Source organism: Papilio xuthus, unplaced genomic scaffold, assembly GCF_000836235.2.
Source record: "Papilio xuthus unplaced genomic scaffold, Pxut_1.1 DF828585.1, whole genome shotgun sequence".
NCBI classification, from domain to species: domain Eukaryota; kingdom Metazoa; phylum Arthropoda; class Insecta; order Lepidoptera; family Papilionidae; genus Papilio; species Papilio xuthus.
Genome location: NW_013530064.1, coordinates 128 through 20,649, shown reverse-complemented (window position 1 = coordinate 20,649; position 20,522 = coordinate 128). Strand labels below are relative to the sequence as shown.

Genomic DNA, 20,522 nt, shown 5'->3' with positions numbered 1-20,522 from the left:
ATATTGTATTTTGAACTTAAATGGTAAGCTAATTTAATTCTGTACCTGTACAGTCGCATGCAAGATCACGCATGGTGACTACGGCCACACGAGAGATCGTGATTCATTTAGCACTTGAGGCGAGATATCGCGTTATGCTCAGCCCACGCCGCGGCGGTCAACGTGTTAACATTGTCACGCTGGGAATAAAGAAGTAAAACAAATACAAGTAAATTAACTATCACGCGATCTGAGTTTCACCGTTTTAATACACGTAAGTTTGTTGACCTTTATAACCGTAGGTTTACACTGCTTTAAAACCGATTGCAACATATTATACTCTCTTTTTTCAAAAAGGAAGGAAGACTGTGTTTATCTTTTTACTCTAAATTTAACAAATCATTTACATTTATGACATCGCAACGGTTTATACGTTCAGAAAATAACCTCATAGCGTTTCTATTGAACATATTCGATGCTATTGCCATTTTATGTTCCCACAATGTAGTGAACCGTTGACGTGTTTGTGTGTAAGGGCCATGCATTTGCATACGACGCTCGTTCTGACCTGTACCGTCTTCATCTCAGCAAATATACGGCCCAGCTAATACCAAACACGTTACTCTAAACATATTTAATTACGGAAGTCACTACATAATCTTGTGTTAAATTATTTATCGTACCGTTTTTAGTGTTTTTTTATCCATTTACTAGTTTAAACCTTTTTGGTTAGAGAAATATTTACTTAAAAAAAATATAAGAATAATTTTCATAGAATTGTCATAACTTATTACTTCTCCACTTTTGACTAAATTAATAAGCTATTTCGTTTATTAATATTAATTACCATAGTTAAATTAATAGATAAATATCAATTAAACTCTTATCACTAATTAATACTCTTGTACAGTCAGCGTCAAAAAATATACGACTAATAAAGCGCAAGCATCAAACACACTCCAAATTACTGTCAAATAAAAATCTAGTAAATTTAATAAATGCATTGTAAGCAACATCTAGATAATTGTAAATATAAGTTAAATACTTCACAAAAAAATTACGCGTTATGTACGCGAGTGTACATTTCCATCTTGTCCGACATAAAACGTCATCATTATGACTATCATTATTTTAAACTGTGTCATTAATTTAATCTAATAAAGTAATCGTCGAATGCAAACATATAACAACTGTCTACACGACTGTACTTAGTATATTTGTGGCCGGCAAATCGTGTACTCCGTCAGATTGTAATTTGTCTAACTTTAAGTAAGTTTTGTAATATAATATTTACAAATTGCTGACATACAGGTCACTTTGTTTATTCATTGATTTTTACTATGCAATTACAAATTGCCTAATTACAAACCGACGGAGTACACGATTTGCCGGCGACATGTTCAAGTTCAATGTGCACCTCTCAAGAGACTGGGCCGTTAACTATCCGCTTTATTGACGTAGATAGAGGAAGGGCAGCGCACAAGCGATCATATTGATGAGTTATCGGCCAGTGTGAACGGGCCTTTATCGCTCGCTCTAACATCTGGCACTTCACTGCGCCTGCGCATGTCGTTACTGCAACTTACACTGAACGCCTGGGAATTTATAATACTTGAATGCTGATTATTGCTTTCTAATTTATCACAAAGAAATTCATTTACGACTGAAGTAGTTACTATATAATATTACTTGATTTATTTAAAATTTTCGTCCAAAAAAAGGTATTCAAAAGTACTTAGTATTTTAACGGTTTCAGTGAACTTTGTTGAAATAACAAACTAGTGTTACGAAATAATGATTTATTCGTGGTCTTTGATCGTCTTTCTTTTGTCGTTGGTCACGGCCAGTTCTTTTAAGATGCGTCTTAATTTATTACGCTCATAAACACCGCCGCCGAACACGACTGTCTACATTCGCCGGGTTCACATTTGAAGCGTAGATAACTTAAATTTAACTGATAAAATGCAAATGCTTACATTACCTCTTGTTCGAGCCAGTACTTTTACAGTCAAAGAATTAAATTTGGTTCCCACTTAGGATCGTATATGATACAGCAAATTTAGAAGCTAAAGGCCTGTTCACACAAGTAGGGGCGGAGAACGGGCAAAGAAATAGTTTTTTTTTGGAATTAAAGCCGTGTAAACTAAAATTAAACCTTGTGGCAGTCCAATAAATGTTCTGCTCTTCGCCCCGGAATGTCGGTCTATGCGCTATTATTTATTGTATATGTATGTTGCTATGAAACATTTTTGACTTAAACTTTCGTACATTTCCCTGGGTAGGAAACAATTGTCCTTGATTGCACATCGTAGAATTAACCACGGCTTACTGACAATAACAATATCCCATAACCTGTCCACATTATACAGCTGTGTTAGATATATGTCCACTGCTAGGCTTATATGTATAACCTTTCACCCGTCTGCATAGATTAAGCCTTTATTATCGTTGGTTAGAACATTTTGTTTGAACTTTGATGCAAGAATGGACTAAAAGTCCATTGCGATTCTTTGGATGTTATGCAGCAATACAAGTAAATAGCTTGTTTCGATTTGGTTTAGTTCGCTGTGGTAAGTTTAAGCATGTAAAAGTAATTTACCCATTTCCTCTCAATGATGGCTGTAGCTTTATTTTATTTTACAGTTGTAAGCAATTAAAAGGTATTGTCTTTCACGCAAACATTATCATGCAGATGATAATCATATTTACCAAAGATAATTGTACACTACGTTAAAGCCTTTCATATTAAAAGTTCAATGTAACGAATACGGCGCTACAAGATTTCTCAATTAACGCGTTACCATGACAACGCTGGTATAAGTAACTTTATCTTAAGAGGTGTCAGAATTTTAATAACATAGCGATAACTTGATACACAGTTCGAGTCATAAAACACACACCTTAATAGTTGACACCTTATTTTTACCTTCGAAAATAGAGGTTTATTTTAGTCTTATTGTTAATCTTTTAAAGATATAAAAGGTAAAAAGTGTAAAAGTAATCTTTTAAAGACATAAAACATGATTTATAAAAATTTTCATTAGTCGAACAGAGTTTCGTCTTACATAATAGCAGTCACCAGATTAGGAATCTATAGAAGGAAAAAATACCATTGTTCCGCGAGTTTTGTTGTCTCAATCGAACTATGTAGTAATAATATCTAAATGTGTCCCCAGGTCGCGCTGTGCTAGATCGGCTGAGCAGCACAACACTAAGCGAGATACCGGCGGGGGGCGCAGAGGTCGCCAGCAGAAGCGGGCTGCTGCCGGCGCCGCTCGACGCCGCCGCGTACTCCGTGGTCGCTGCAAATGCTACGTGCGGAGACAACGGACCTGAGGACTTCTGCCGGGACACGCCGGGAAAGTAAGTCATTGTGGTAACGTGATAGGAACAATACTACTTAAAAACTCTTTAAATATTTGCTTATAATTAACAGTACTCTTTCTGTGTAACTTTTCATCGGTCTCGGCCATGGTTAACAGTTATTTTTTCTTTTGTATCAAGGTTTATTTTATTGACAACTCTTTCTTTTTATGTTATCAGACGAGGCTTAGTATGCGATGTATGTGAGGGTGTGGATGGGTCGCCAGCGCGACGTCACCCGGCCGTGCTTGCGCTGGACGGAGACCCTACTACCTGGTGGCAGAGTCCTACCCACGCTGGCGGCCAGGAGTTCAGCCATATTGAGCTCGTTGCAACACTGCCCGCTGTAAGTAACTTTACATTTGTTTAAATATACATAAAATCTGGTAAGTAACTTTGAAAGCAACGAAACTACATATATAGAAAATAACTATAATTCGATTTAAGCATCAATTTTTATGCATAATTTCTTAACATGTATGATTTTATCCAACCCATTTATTATGTCATATTTCATCAAACATGATTTATGTACTTAATTATATTAACTAACATAAATTATATGTAAATCTCAGGTAATGATGAAAATAATTTCATTCCCACAATATATCTAGCTCACCATAGGAATCTTAATCACTATATTTCGTTCAGATCGTGTAATATATTGCTAATAGAAATGGTAATAAGATGCATTTACAATAATAATTAAAATTCACATTTCGCTAGTTAAAGGTTAAGCTAACCTTTAACTTTCACTTTCGCGATAGACCTCCCAGGTGAAATTATTTTAGATTAACATTTTAGAACTGGCGACAGCTTTGTAATTTGTGGTTTTAAATAAGAAGGGATAAAAAATTTCAATGGTATTTTCGCATCCTTGTTACCTACGATTATGGTGTTGGGCTACCAAGAACACAACTAATATAATTATTTACAGCCTTAACATTGTTCCTGTACTTTAAATATTTATTTTATGAGGTTCAGGACGACGTAAACACTTATTTAATGTTGTGCTAACTGCTAAACGATGTTTTACAAAACAATGGCTTTATTCTAAAGATTTGTAGACAGAACGACTGGCAATCAATCTTTGGTATAGTTGGTTTACAAATTGACAACGCAAATGTTACTCTTTAATATTCTTTAAGGTCTGAATGACATTATCACTGCAATTTATTCGCCAGGAAACTAACATTATCATTTTAGTGACACTCCAAAGATGCCTCGTGAAATAATGACAGAAATGCAGAGATATATACCCCTAGACAGGGTCAATACATTAATTTGTACTATAACAATGCGAAATTAAAAGAAATATTTTGTTAACACGACAGCCAAAAAGCCAATAGTCAAAAAGTTTCGATAATGGACAATGGACGAGACAATTAATTTCTTGACAACACGAAAACTCTTAAATCGTCACATGCTTACCTCTTTAAATGATAAGATGTCTTGCCTTTAATCAGTTATTCAACTCTTAACATCTCAAAGACGACAACAAAGATGTCTTCAACCAACCAGAGATAGACGAAATCAGTGTATTCAGAAATATTATACATTCCCTTGATCTTGTATATAACAAATGTTCAAATTAAATAGAGACACGGATTCCTTCTGAAAATTAAACTAACTATAAGCATGGGTTAGGCCAAAATGTAGAAATTATTGCGAGCTATAGACGATTGTTGTCGACGTAATATTACGTAGGGCCTGGCGCCTAGTCTAGGTAGAGCTCGGCAATACATTGCAGTGTACGCGGGGAGCTATTAGGCGGATAGCACAGGCCAAGCAGTATTGACTCCCTTTATCTTACCCATAAATCGAAAACAGCCGTAGCGCTTGTGCCGACTAGAGTGACCATGCTTTATGTATTGTGAAACTGATATTCGATTTTAGACATTTCTATCAGTATTTGAATTTTGAAGTGTTTATAAAATTGTGTTGAATCTTTTAAATTTATTCTATTTCTAATATATAAATAAAGATTATTTGCTTAATGTTAGAAATGTTATAGTAGGATGTACAAATTTATATAATTATATTTGTCACAACTACTGTAGAAACTTATCAAAGTCCTGAATTAATTGTTCAAAAACATTCTGTTCCATTTATTAAACGTGAAGTATAATTTGTCTTATTCATGTACTTAGTATGGTAACAATAAGTTATGTTTCTCGTGACACAATAGTCGCCGCACGGAATAACAAAACGTCGATTCAAGATAAGATATGATCGAATCCGATATTTTATTTAACAAAATACGTTGAGAATGTTTCAGAAAAAATATGATAAAAGTATGAAAAAGTAGCTCGACCACTTAACCGTGTCGATAAGGGGCAAGGGATGGTCAATAAATTAGGTCGCACGCACGACCACCCGTCACTGCGGAATGGCCTGTGCGCCGCGCCACCTCTATCCATAAATTATCCCTATGTCTGTTCGGGCGTCGCATGACTAGGATAAAAATGTTTAATGAATACACTGGACTTTGTCAAACCATGTAAACTAGCCAAGGATTCTAAAAAAAAATTCGAAATTTCGTTCATTTTTTTCCTTTATTCTAGAAGATTCAGTCTTGTTTTATTTAAGTCACATATCTTTCATCTGAACCACGTTAGAAGAGAGACGAAACACCCAATTTGAAAAGTAGTTTTGATTTTGTTTTTTTTTTATGCAATTGCCATTTGTGTCTGACTCAATGATTGGTGCTCGATGACCATAGAACTTAAAAACACTATTTTCTTTTTGTATAACCCATAGGTTTAAAAACGACAAAGTACATAATGGCGTATAAGAGCAGCAATAAATAAAACACTTCAAATTTCCACAAAACTCAATGAATTCTTAATCGTGTTGTAACAATAGAGTCGCTTGTGGGTCGGGTGGGGCGAACAATGGGGCAAATAGCCGCATATCGGGATAATAGGCCCTCGATACCGATCTACGTTACATCGTCAGCGGACGCCGTAATGGGCCGTGGGGCGCTACGTGAATCATTGTTGTACGGTGACCATACAGCACTATAATTTAAAGGATACTAATAAATATTGTTCAGGATGAGACACAATTATGTACTGCACTTAAGAAAAACCTTTGAATACATCACCTCATATTAAACATAAAATGAAATTTAATTGTATCAGCTGCACTAAATTATCATGAATTTTAGGACAGTAAAATTAAATAAATACTACATGATACCTTACAGGTTTATGCCCTGATACTTATTTCCCTACTGCGGATTCTTTTGCAATGTTATATCGTCTACTTTCCGCCCTCCGACAGCTGGGAAACTTAATCGCTACGAAAAACAACTGCAAATGCCGACGTGTGAAAGTTTAATGAGTACAGTCGCGTGCTACATGTCCTTGTTATTTAAATTAACACACTTGTCCTGGACTGATTCGCGTCGTAAAGCATTTCATAAATGTGACAGTGTATCATCATAAACAAAAGTGATTAGTGGCATTATTACAAAAAAAAAATTAAGTAATTATTAAACAAATAAGTAGTATAGAAGCATAAAGTGTTTATGAAGAAAAGAAATTACTCAAATTGTTTGTTACTTCAACATGAAACGTTGAACTAATAAATAGATGTTTTGATTCCATGAAAAAAAAACAGAAAATATATGGTTTGTTCGAAATAAATATATTTGTAATAAGAGTTTTATTAGTAGTTGTTTGTTTTTAAATTAATTATTTTCAACATTAAACTGTTACAAAACCATTGTAACAGTGATTGTACTTCCGTCCAATTTATCCGACATTGTTTTTACAAAAGTGGTATCGTAAAGGTTACCTGGGATGGTCATTTATTGTGGTTATGAATGGCGGTCGGCGCGGTGCGGCGCGGCGGCGGCACAGATTGTCACCCTTCTGACAAATTTACAAAGAATTTGTCGCATGCTCTGTTTTGTGCATACGCTCATGGTTGAAGGCTCAAATAATCGAGGCATAAAATTGGTAATCACGATATATATACATAGGTCTAGCAATAAAATTAGCGTTTACAATGTAATATGAACACAAAATGGAAAGGTCATGTAGGTAGATTTCGGCGTTAAGTCTTCACTTTTAAGAGTTTTGGTAATGATATTAGCATAAGAATTTGGCAATTTTAATGTTTTTTAAATGGTTCTATCACAAAAGTAATATTGTTATTAATAATTTTGTATAGTTTTTTGTTAAGTTTAGTATGAGAGGCGTGGAAGGTCTCTGGAAGGCGGCGTGGCTTTATCTGATCAATTCCAGATAAGGTGATGATGGATGGCGTCTGCGCCCCCTCTCATTAGCCTCTCCAGTACTGTTCATCTTTAATCTTATGCTATGAGATCTTTATTAATACGTACTTTTTTATGTTTTATTAATATTTGTATATATTTAATGATTCAATTTTTACCATAAGTTTTCAAAATACGAATGAATAAATAAAAATTAATACGATGCTGTGATTTTTGAATATTTTCGTATTTATGAAAAAATTATAAGTGCGAATGTTTAGATGTATGGACGGATGGATAGATGAATGTTTGTTGATAGGCCGAAAGACTCAATGGTTCTCGACAAAAATTTGGCTTCGATGTAGAACATAGTCTGGAAGAACGCATACGCTACTAAAGAAGTTCTTTTATTCCATTCCGCGTGGACGGAGTCGCGGGCGACAGCTAGTATATCATACAAAGTTTAAACCCTTGACCGTCAGATAAGACGAACTGGCAATCCCTAATCTTGTAGTAACCATTTCAATAGTAATTACATTCATAATATCCGGATGTTAACGTATATTTATAACTTAATCCAATTTCCGCTGCGAGGCTATTAATGCTTAATTAAATCAACCCATTTTATTTAAAACCTATTTTATATTTATCGGATGTTCGAATTTTAAAAAGAAACCGGTTGGCAAGTTTGTGTTATATTTATATTCTTTATAAAATAAACTAAAAATATAAAGAAAGTGTACGCGGAATAGCTTTATCTTTTATCAATAACAGTGTGCAATATTGATTGTAAATTACTTTAATAATTTACTACATCTATATTAGTGATAGAAATTGATAAAAGTTGTAAAGATAATTTATTGAAATCATCAAAAAATGATAATGACGAATACTATAAAGATATAAGGGGAGTAATAAGTTATTTTTTTATATCATAAGGTGGCAAACGAGCGAACGGCCACCTGAAATGGCTGAAATAGCGAAGTGACCGTTGTCCATAGACATACGCAATTGCATATACGTTGCTTACCTTTAATCGACGGAGGAGAGGATGTACTGAAAGAAAACATTTCCATGCATCCTCTCATCCGGAAAGTCCACTTCCACTTCCCATCCTTTCCTTATAAGAAAAAGCTTAGGAAGGAAAAGAGGACTAAATTAGGCCTCCGGGACGCACACTCATCAGACGAAATGCGGAATTGGTTGCACTTCACGCATGTCTTCTGTGTGGTCGTGGTATTTCACCGGACGAGCAGGACCAATACATTCGAAGATCATAAAGCGGGTTCTACCACTGTTAAATTGTTGTTTTTTTTTTAAACTGGTTTGTACATTATAAAATGATTTTTCTATATAAAAATATGTGTGTTTCACTGCTCCAGTGTTGCCCTCTTCCAGTGCAAACAAACATTAAACCACCAGTCCATCTTATAAAAAGTCTACTTACTTGTGTACTAAACATCCAATACTTTAGTATTTCCACGTGACGTAGATCACGGTTTAATTTTATAACAACAATATTTAATGTATAACAGATTTATCTGAATGACGTAGATGATAAGATAACAAAGAGGGGACATAAAAATTCCCAAGTTGTCTGAACAGGTTCAAATAATACATCAGACGCTTTGTTGGTGTCAATGTTTTAGTATTTGTTGATTAATTAACGAAAATGCTTAATAAAATAAATATTCAGCGACAAAGTATTCAGTAAAAAAAAACAAAGTAAAAACAAAAAATCTAAATGTACTTTTTAATTTGTTTAAAATTAAGTTTTATAATAAATCAGTCCCTTATATTTATACTATCTTAAAATTTTTATTATACTATTTACAATTTATACGAAAAATCACGAAATAAGAATGATTTGCAAAAAATAAATACATAAAAATAACATTATCAATTTTTATGGCATTCGAGAAATTTCGATGGATACATGAGTAATAAGATTACTTTTATCTTGAAAGGGATATTTGACACGTATTATCCAAGCAAAAATATAAAATCAAACATGGATAGCAACATATATGTACCTTAAACTGATAGAAATTTTTACAACCGATTGATAATATTATCAAAAATTTTACTTAACATATGACAACATCGTATAAATATTTATATCTCAAGCAAGACAGTAATTAATGATAGTCTTTGATATGTGTTTAAAAAGTTAGTTTCCGCTGCTTACAAAAGAAAGTATATTATGAATAATTATTTTAGTTTCTTTTAGAAAGATTAAAAGTGCTACATTGGTTTTGTACAAACTAATGCGCAGTGGAAGCGCACAGTTTAATGTTTTTAACCTTAATAAGTATGTAAACATTCTATTTATAAGAACACAGTTTATTTATAAAAGGATATAACGTTACAACTGCAATGAATGATCTTAAACAAAGCGAGGTATTAATAGCGTACCATATGATAACGTATAGAGTAGATTTCGCATAATTATTTTGTCTACTGATCATATATTTCATACCAATGCTATAATAATTTCGATGGAAAAGGTTCAAGAGTCAGCCGTCACCATCTAGCCGAGGTAACCACCGTGCCATAGGTTAGAGAGAAACCTATGAAAAGTGGTTGATTGTTTAATATGTCGCATCACGCAACATACAAAATTCAAATTTCGCTATCAAGTTGTTCATGTAATATATGGATTATTGACATTAATTTAACTAAACTTATCTATTTATACATTTTGTACAATCGAATATGCAAGTCTTGGTATCACTAACAATAAGATAGGTCCGCGTATCAGTCGCAATGTCCAATTAGCAACCATTCCGACTGACATAGGCGCGGCTCGCTGTCCATGTCTGACAAACGTATAAAGAAAAAGCACAATTCGCATCAGTCACACTAAACTGCAGAAATCTGTCGTAAACCGAATTGTAGAACTAAAAAAAAATATTTTTTATAACTTATACTTTTGACAGCGGCTGACCGCGCTCTTGTACGATTATGACGATTCTAAGATAGAGTACGTCTTCAATCGGGTGCTAGATTAGTTCTGAAGAGTCCGGGAATGTTGTCGGTGTCACCTTTCTTCAGCGCCACTGTCAACGCAAGCCCGATGACAGCGCCCGTCAGGACCGCAACTGCGATCGCCATTATTCTCTGCGCGAACGTCCATTTTGAACAAGTCCAGTATTGTTCCCGGATCACACTACAAGAAAGAATACTTTAATTGGAACTTCATCGCTATTTAAAAAAAAATAAAGTAAATTATATATATTAATACGTGATATCATTTTTATGTAAGACAAACAAAATACGGTAAATTTAATTATTAAAACTAAAACATTGCCGCAATTGCTACGAGTATAATGTGACCTTGACCCGCCAAAGAATTGTCTTATTAGCCTTTTTGTTATTTAAGTTGACCATTGTCCTATAAAAATACTACAAAGCACAATATACCAGTCCTATATAATTTGACATTTGCTTTTACGCCTTTTTTACTAAATTCATTGAACCTTATCCGTTTGATCCATCACCGGCTGGCGTTTGATCGATGTTGATGTTGCCACTCCTATAGCCTTGCCTATCTTATCGGCTTGCAAACAAATCAATGGAAACAAAAAATATGGCCGCTGTCAGAAACTACTGTTAATTATACAATGGAAATATAAAGTATAAACTCTAAATAGGATTAATTACATTTAAAAAAGACGATATCATTACGACATTATTCTGTGATGAAATCGAATTCCGAACTGTTTCTTTTAAATCAAGCACCTATCACCGAACTACTAACACTTCTTAAAATAAAACAATATAACAGCAATCATTTATCCAGTATGTCATTCCATACACAAAAAAAACTAATACGCAGAGTAATTAAACTTAGTCGGGTAAACACTAACTAAGCTATAATCGATCACGTTGTTACATACAGGGTGTTACATATATCTATTTAGAGTAAAAACCCACCTGGTAGGCGGTTCAGTCACACGAACAGAATTAATACTATTAACACTGCCCACGTAAGCAGAGTTCACATAAACAAAGTCACTACTGCTTGACACTTTGGGGGTTCCCCTTTTCTCGTAACGCGTGAAGTCTCGCGAATGTCTCATGTTATGCACCCTCACATCTTGCAGACTCGTCTCCGGGTTGGTGATCGATGTTTTGGACATATTCACGTCTGACTGACTGACTCACATGACAATGGATATGGCTACACGACTGAAGTGTGACTGAAAACTAGATATTATATCGAGCGGCTCTAATCGTTATCAGTTAGATAACGGTGTAGGCTTCCGATATGTGTGGTAGGGTAAATGGGTCGCTTTTGTTTTTTTAAATATAACTTTTGTTTGTGTATTAACTAAGCCAAGAAAAACACAAGTTGCATTTAGTAATGATTTACAGAAATAACTTAAGAATGTTAATTTCTCAAAAAGTAACAAATTGCTGTTTAGGTGTACTCTAACTCTGAATTGCAGAAGAATTGCTACGTATAAGAAATGGTACTGGGAAATGAAATTAAGAAATTAAGATGACTCTATACAAGAACTTCTTCTGTTCCAATCATTGAGCAATGGAAAACTACTTCATAGTGCTATCATTTGTTACAAAAGTCTCTGGCAGTTTCTATAAAATAAAAATATTTCCGTCTTTGAATTTAGGAAACTTTACAAAGTTGGATGTGACTAGAACACCCGAATGTTTGAATTCTGCATTTTACTTTTATCAAATCTTCTTTTAGTGTGTTAATGACTTTATAACAATCAATAGATAGAATCAAAGATAAACAATTTTTAATTCATGTTGTCGTTTGTGTTTATGACACGACTCTGAGTCACATTGATAATGATGACTAATGTCATTTGATAGCCATCAAACTTTCATAAATAATTTTACATGCTGTTTTAACGTTGCAACAAAAAAAACATCCGTATAGTCTTTATAAAACATACTAATTGTGTGAAAACAGCTTACAATTTTCTACCATATCAAACGATGTGTTACAAACTTTACCAACTAAAGTTGAAATCGTAACAGGAACTTTCAAATGCACAGACGACAAAACGTCGAAATACGCAGAAAGACGACGATAGAATGTCCGAATCTGTGCCGAGATAACAAGGTCGGAGGAATGGGAAAAACTGGAGACAGCCGCGTGCCTCGCGCGCCCGCGCCGCTGCCTCATTAGTGGGCCCATACAAGGCGCGCCTGTGGCTCCCTCTGTCTCGTAAACGAAACTTAAGTGGACATCTTCCCTTAATTAACATAATATTTCATTTTTAATAAACTGTTCACTTTTAAATGTTCAATTGTCTTGACATATACAAACTCGTTAACGAAGCCCCTTGATGTTGTAACCGCTTATCTTTTCCGACGGATCTTAAAGATGAATTTTTAACTTGATTAAAATTAACTGTAATCTGATTTTCGATTAATATTTTATCAAAGAACAAAGTTCTTTTAATATTTCATTTGTTGTGCAAAGTCTTCCTATTTATTGTATACCTTATCAGTAATTTAAAAAAAACATATAAATTTACTTAATACGACACCAAAAATTACTATGAATCTGAAAGTATGGAAAGAATCGCATGTGACAAGGAAAACTTTAATTACGAACGTGCAGGGGTACACCGGTGGAGGAAGACTTAAGAAGAGATGGATAGACGGCGTTAAATAACTGTATATATGATAAATACTAAATTGAAAAATATCCAAACAGCACTGAACTTCAATATCAAAGTTATCGTGTCAGTTGCAAGTTGTGTCGATTGAAACTTAACAAAAGTTTCGAAAGCTTTAATAGACCGATTAGTTCCGATCTTTCGTTGTTCCCATAGCGCACACACATATCACGCAGTGCCGCCACTCTGCTTAATAGTGATAATAGGAAGCACACGAAGTAAAACTCTAGTGATGTTACATTACAGACCGTCGGTACCGCAGTTGTTAAACGCTTGACCAGACCGTACCGAAATCTATACGTCCAGGTTCGAACCCCGCCATGTACTAATGTGTTGTTCGATTTTCGAAATTCATATGTCCATGCATTGTCCGTTGTTACAGTGAAGAAAAACATTGTGATGCAACCTGCACATATCGGCAAAGATTTTTTTATTAAGTTTAACACATATGTAGAATGTAGTCTGAAATAACATATAGTCTACCTATTAAGTTTTTTCTTAATTCCGAGCGGACGGAGTCGCGGGCGGCAGCTAGTATGCCATATGAATAAAACTTTTTAAAATAAATCTTAAAAGTTTTGTTTTTAATTGAATACATTTCTTAATAACTAATATCATTACTATATCATTTCTGATATAAAGGAGAAATTGAGAGATAAAGAACCAGATCTGAGGAACCAAACAATTTGTCATACGGGCACATCACTAGGCGGATGTTAGAAGCAAGATGCACTGCCTGTGTGTAACTCTGGCTTCTAGTGCGGTGTTGTTTGCCGACGCATCTGCTGCGGTCATTAATGCAACAGACATAGTGGCTGTCATCACGCACTGACACAAAACATCTCACTTAGAACATTCCCCCTACTTTCGAGTTCATTTAAGCTTTTATGTCTTTTGAAGTTTGTGGAACTTTTAAACCGCTTAAAATGTTTTAATGAAATTAAACATAATTAAAGTATATTTTAATAATGTGTAGCACGACCTTGTTCATTTAGCTTAAGATGTACAGCATCTTTTTCGATGACATAGATGTTACATGTAATATGTTTATTAAGACATTAATGAAAGCAATTATATGTCTTTTTGTCTACTTTATAAAGAAGAATAGTATTTATTTTTAACTTTAAATGTTTTTTATCGCTGCCCAATAAAATCGCCCACAAACAGTACTTTCTTGTAAAGTTTTGCTTTTATCATCCATTGTTTGCCAAACTCGATAGACTTTGTTACATTTATAGCAGCTAGAAAGTTTATTTACTTTATTACTTATTCACCATTTATGTTGATTTTATATATAGTAGGCGTTCTTGATAATTTTTATTAAATACATTTATGACTAACTTATATTTCAATTTCTAATTTCAGAAAATGGAACTCTTGCACGTCATTATAAAGTCCGGACCATCGCCTAGACCATTAGCCTGGTCTTTAGAGATTTCACCATCTGAAGAGGGCGACGAGTGGCATATGGTGCGGGCGTTTGGAGACAGGGAGCACTGCAAGAGGCTGTGGGACCTAAGACCAGAGCGAAGGAGAAGAAAGGCCAGAGGTGCCAAAAGGACGAGCAGGTCGGACAAGCCAACATGCTCTACGCAGTTCGCCAGTCCACGACCACTGGAAAACGGAGAGGTAAGGAACCGCAGCAGTTTTTTACTTGTTCGATGATTTCCTCAACTCGTTTTATGCTGGTGGTGTCTATCTAGTTTGTATATCTGTCAGCTCATATTTTTTCCTATCGAGTAGCCCAAGGCCATTAGGATGATTAAGACATCGTACGCATCGTTTCAAACATCAATATTATTTCGCAAACAAAATGTTGATTTTGATATGGATAAAACATAACATTTACACCTTTGCTAATTTATTTTGACAGGCGCTGAAGATCCTTTTGATGATTAATAATTTTGATAAATAGTAGCTACGTGAAATGTATTTGAATAATAATACATTTAATATTCAATGTAATTATATTATTTAGTACTTTTGTGTGAACAGATGCACGTGGGCATAGGCGAGGGCGTGGCCGCGCGGCGAGTGCGTGTCTCGCTGCGTGCAGCGCACGCCGGGCCCGCGCGCCAGCAGTACTACACGGTGCGTGAGCTCACCTTGGCTGCGCGCTGCCTCTGTCACGGACACGCTGACCACTGCAATGTCGATTCTGAGGTAACATAACTCACGAGGAACGATGGTGCCAAGGGTAATTCCATGCTTTTTGCTTATTATATCAAGACTTGTTTTCCAGGGTGCGCAGTGCGTGTGCTCGCATGGTGCGTGCGGTACGCACTGCGAACGGTGCTGTGCGGGCGGCGTGTGGCGGCCGAGCGTGTCGTGCGACATGCTCGCCGAGCCCACCGCCACTGATTGCTCGTGCGGCCAACGGGGCAACTGTTCCTACGATGACACCGGAGCTATACTTTGTGTTAATTGCACGGTTAGTTATTATAATAAAACATATATATTTTAACATGGGAAAGTAAGATAAGATATTTGTATCTACTGTAACTCTTTGTACCTAACTTAACACTTTGTTCAGGACAACCGCGCTGGGCCGCTGTGTGATCGCTGTTTGGCGGGCTTCTACAGCGTGTTGCCCGACGGACCTTGCGTGCCCTGCGAGTGCGACCCGGAGGGCTCCGACGGTATAATATGGATTTTATTAAAATAAGACAATTAATATTTTAGGCAAAATAATTCTTAGAATCCTCACTACGTACAGCTATAACTTATTAAAAGTTCGTGTCATCGTTTAATCACATCGATTTATATAAAGTATTACGTTTCGTTTCAGGGTCTTGCGAGTGGGACAAGAAGCAGCACCGTGCTATGTGCAAGTGTCACCCAGGGTACAGAGGCGCGCAGTGCGACGCTTGTGTGGATCCCGAGGCCACCTTCCCCGACTGTGTGAACGAGGTCACCACGCCCGCCTGCAAATGCGACCCCAGAGGCATTGTCGACCCAACGCGCATCTGTGACGAAGTTTGCAACTGTAAAGTAAGTATATGTATAGGAACACTTTACCGCTTCTGCTAGTTAACCCAAAAGACGTCAGTACTACTATTTTTTCTTTTTTTGTTACGATTTTCAGGCGAACGTGATAGGTGAGAGATGCGACACTTGCGCCCCAGGGCACTACGGGCTTAGCGACGCGCTGGTGGCCGGCTGCCGACCTTGCTACTGCTCGCACGTTGCTGACAACTGTGGAGCTGACAGGGAACCTGGCCGGGACGTAAGCACACTACCTAAATATTCATAAAACTGATGCTTGCTAGGTCCATGGCTTAAACTTCTTTGTCAATTATTTAAATTTAATAAACATCCTTTGTGTTTTTGAGGAAAGATGGTGCTGCCCCTTGGAGATGCTTGGCTCATCAGCGACCTGGATGCCAAAGAGACGTACGAACCCTCAGTCGACGAGCAGGGGAAGCCATTCCTTATTACGTATGAAGTGAGTATATTTTTATAAAACGCATTTTTGCTACTCGCAGAATCAACTTTTATTATTTTTTTATACATTTCTTCTTTCAGATAGAAGGTTGGGAGAATTACTATTGGCTGACGAACACGTTCAACGGTGAGCAACTGTCGGCGTATGGCGGGGAGATCAGAGCCACTATATTCTGGGGCGTGGCGCGCGGCGACACCGGGGGAAGCCCTACAATGGGCCCTGACGTCATACTTGTCTCTGCGGGTAATTCTTCCACTGTTATGAATTTGAAAGAAAAGAAACAAATTTACTTCTTGCTCTGCCGGAGCGCTTCGTATTTAATTATGTGAGTATGTTCTTACAAATGTTAAAATTTCAGATGGCACTCGACTGACGTACAGCAATAGCAGCCACGAGGAACCGGGCCGGCTGGAGATTGCGGCGACGTTGACGGAAGGCGGTTGGCGCTCGGAGTTGGGCGATGCGGCCGCGCGCTCCGACCTCCTTGACGTGCTGAGTGATGTGCGCGCCCTCATGATCCGCGCGCACTTTCACAACGACCAGGACGAGGTGCGCTCACAGCAGAAAGAGTATGGTAGTTTATCTGGATTTTGTGTTTTGAGCTTATCTGAGATCTTTATTGTATTGTAGGTCCGTTTAGAAGCGGTAGAAGTGCGTGGCGCGGCGGGCGGGGTGCGCGAGCGTTGTGCTTGCCCGCCAGGCTACGCGGGTGCGCACTGCGAACTCTGCGCGTGGACGCATGCCCGGCTGCGACGCGCGCCCGGCTCCCGCCCAGCCTTCGAATGCGTGCCCTGCCCTTGCAACGGTCACGCCGGGTGTCGAACTGGTAAACATTTCTGAAATATCATAATTAAAACTAATACATTGTAGTTACATAGAAAGTTATGATTTTTTTATCTTTCAAAGTTGATGGACCTTGCGGACAATGCCAGCATAATACTACGGGACTGCATTGTGAACGATGTTTGCCTGGACACTACGGCAACCCTGTTCAGGTATGAATAAATCGTTACAATAGGTATTACAAGCAATAGATATTAAATAAATAATTTATACTTTAATTAAATGTAACAGGGCGCGTGCAAACCGTGCGCGTGCCCGTTGTACCTGCCCTCCAACAACTTCAGCCCCAACTGCGCGCTGGCGTCCGCCGAGGGTGATGACTTTGTCTGCACGCAATGTCCTGATGGATATACTGGAGATCATTGTGAACTGTGAGTGTAAAAATATGTAACTATGTGAGTGTGTAATGTTCACGTGCAGTTCTAACATGCTAGAGTATTGATAGTTGCGACGTGGGGTACTGGGGCTCCCCGACAACGCCGGGAGGGGCGTGCCGCGCGTGCGAGTGTGGCGGAGCGCCGTGCCGCGCTGATACCGGCCGCTGCCTTGTATGCCCGCCGCACACAGAGGGCGCGCGCTGCGATCAGTGCCAGGTGAGTTTATAGCTGACCAGTCATGAAGCCCGTTCATATTAATTAAGTAACTTAAATTCAGGGCTATGTACCTAAAGAATAAAATATCTAAAACCAAATAAAGTTGATCCCGAACTGTGGTAATATCAACGTGTTGTCACAGGAAGGCTACTGGTTCGGCGGAGCAGAGGAGCAATGCGTCCCGTGCGCGTGTGGTCGCGGCGCACTGTCTGCTGCATGCGATGTGCGTACCGGCCGCTGCGCATGCGCGCCGGGCTGGAAAGGACGTGCCTGCGATGAGTGTGCACACATGCACGGCGGTAAGATTCATGCACCAAGATTCCTAACATTACGGGCAAGCTAAACTTCTACAACAAAGAAATATATTTATCTGCACATCAGACGTGGCGGCGGGTTGTCCCTCGTGCCGCTGCGGACTGGCAGCGCTGTCAGCAGTATGCGAGTCTCGCACCGGGGAGTGCGAATGTGCGTCGGGCGCGGCACCGCCACACTGCGACACCTGCTTGCCCGCGCACTACGCGCTCAGCGAGACCGGCTGCCTCGGTGAGTCAATTGCATGACTCTTTTTATAACTTGTTTTATTTTTCAGATATAATTCCTTAAGTTTTCTCTTGCGCTTTCATTGATTTAAGAAACTAATGTGACTTCTACAACCATGTTCATCATCTTTCGAAAAGTTAGTTAAAAGTTAAGTTCATAAGAATCTACGGATGACATACTAGGAGTAATATCGTTCCACATCACCCGCGGCTGTGAGGGAATTCCAAGAGGTAATATCGGTCCTGCAATTTACTTAATACGTGGGATAGCCAGGACTAAGCACTGCGCTCGAGCCTGTGGTGTGCTGGCCCACCTCGTTGAGCCGCCCGGGGACCTACGTTATTACATGCCTTGTAACGTTTTGTTTGTTTAACATAACTACATTAGTATGTATTTACACAGGACGTAACACAAAACAGTATTGTATTTACACAATAGTTATTTCTATATTTAAAGATAGAACACTTTTAATTAGCTTACATCTAGGACACCTTTGGATAGTTCGACGTATAACTACATGTGGTTTGAATTTCAAACTTTTTCATATTTAAAATGTAAAAAGTCCGCGATGGAAACTTTGTGTTTTTTTTACAATTTGAAACATAACGAAGTGTACAGACAAAGTGACATGACGAAGATTGCTTGAATCTATTGCATAAATATCAAATACGTCTTTTTTTTTGTTTGTGTCAGTACGTGACAGAAAGTGCAGTGTGAGTTATGACGTCAGATGAGGGTTTGTTTAGCGTCTGCAGTGCAACTCGATGGCGGGCAATTTGCTGAAATTGCGGCAAATTATATTGCGTCCGCGCCGCGCCACTCCGCCGCCACTCAGCTGCGTAAATCATTGAATTTGCATTCAACTTGATGTGGATCGCCACTCGCTGTTAACTCTACACTGCTTCTATTTCCAGATTGTACTTAAAACAACGTATATTTCGAGCTACAGCTATTCGTATTTACGAAGTATGAGGAATTTAACTGTTGTATATCGGGTCTGATTGTATAAAGATGCAGAGTCGTTTATTTGTAGTATATAGGAACAATAAACGATGCGCTTTTCCAAACACATCTTACAAGGCAGTGGATCCGCTTCTAAAAATTAAAGGTTTTTGGTTTTTCACTGCCTATAGATCACTGCAACATATAAATTTAGACAAAATATCTAATCTTGTCGAAGACTTTATTCAGATCTTCATTAATGTCTAAGAAAATAAAACGACTGCTGTGGGTTGTCTCGCGCCGTCAGACAAGATCCTCGCAAGTGTTGACAGACTGATGTACACACTTCCACAAAATCTCGTGCGTTCACAAAAAGTTGTGCAAAAACTATTACTATATCGATAGAATTAGCTTTAGTTACAAGAAGATGACGTCATTACCTGTCATTCTTTTATATGAGTATATACTAGCTATTAAATTGTTTCTCACTCTTACATAATTTAAATAAACTCCGTGTAATCTTGAGACTATTAACCTTCCAACAAGTTTTGTTTTCTAAACTTCAGATGCAAATAAAAGGCTCTCTTTAATCCTACATTTATTCACACATTATTAACACTACCTGTCGCCTGCGACTCCGTTCGCGCGGATTTGAAAAAAGACTTAATAAGTAGCCCATGTTCTACATCTAAGTTAAATTTCATCGAGATCAATGTAGCCATTTTGGAGATACCATCTAACGAACATCCATCCATCTATCCTTCAATACATCCAATCATTCGCATCCAAAAAATTATAGTAAGATTTTAATATTAACGTACGAAACTGTATTAAACAGGTCAGTGTAATATTTACCAGAAGCAAATCCAGTACCGGTGTCGTGATGTAAAAATAAACAGTACAGTACAGCGAGCCAGTGTCTGTCCTCATTGATCTAC

At 37.5% G+C, this 20,522-nt stretch overlaps 2 protein-coding genes across 2 annotated transcripts in view; one reads left to right on the top strand and one right to left on the bottom strand.

The window, feature by feature from the left end:
• The window catches only part of LOC106113068 (laminin subunit alpha-2-like), a gene marked incomplete at its 3' end in the record, with an annotated part of 38,017 nt that extends 19,372 nt beyond the window's left edge, over positions 1 to 18,645 (top strand). Inside the window, exons 2-18 of the mRNA XM_013305791.1 lie at positions 3,156 to 3,342; positions 3,523 to 3,688; positions 14,587 to 14,850; positions 15,217 to 15,384; positions 15,464 to 15,652; positions 15,755 to 15,860; positions 16,010 to 16,212; positions 16,307 to 16,447; positions 16,559 to 16,666; positions 16,747 to 16,909; positions 17,025 to 17,215; positions 17,297 to 17,492; positions 17,573 to 17,661; positions 17,741 to 17,880; positions 17,955 to 18,102; positions 18,245 to 18,401; positions 18,484 to 18,645. Of these exons, the coding sequence (XP_013161245.1) occupies positions 3,156 to 3,342; positions 3,523 to 3,688; positions 14,587 to 14,850; positions 15,217 to 15,384; positions 15,464 to 15,652; positions 15,755 to 15,860; positions 16,010 to 16,212; positions 16,307 to 16,447; positions 16,559 to 16,666; positions 16,747 to 16,909; positions 17,025 to 17,215; positions 17,297 to 17,492; positions 17,573 to 17,661; positions 17,741 to 17,880; positions 17,955 to 18,102; positions 18,245 to 18,401; positions 18,484 to 18,645 (2,778 nt within the window). The remainder of the gene's footprint in view (positions 1 to 3,155; positions 3,343 to 3,522; positions 3,689 to 14,586; positions 14,851 to 15,216; positions 15,385 to 15,463; positions 15,653 to 15,754; positions 15,861 to 16,009; positions 16,213 to 16,306; positions 16,448 to 16,558; positions 16,667 to 16,746; positions 16,910 to 17,024; positions 17,216 to 17,296; positions 17,493 to 17,572; positions 17,662 to 17,740; positions 17,881 to 17,954; positions 18,103 to 18,244; positions 18,402 to 18,483) is intronic.
• LOC106113094 (uncharacterized) lies at positions 10,495 to 11,755 on the bottom strand. The gene is made up of 2 exons (XM_013305825.1): positions 11,501 to 11,755; positions 10,495 to 10,733 (listed from the first exon to the last, which is right to left on the bottom strand). The coding sequence occupies exons 1-2, from the start codon at positions 11,704 to 11,706 to the stop codon at positions 10,556 to 10,558; spliced, it is 384 nt and encodes a 127-aa protein (XP_013161279.1). The 5' UTR covers positions 11,707 to 11,755; the 3' UTR covers positions 10,495 to 10,555.
• Positions 18,646 to 20,522: the final 1,877 nt, after the last annotated feature.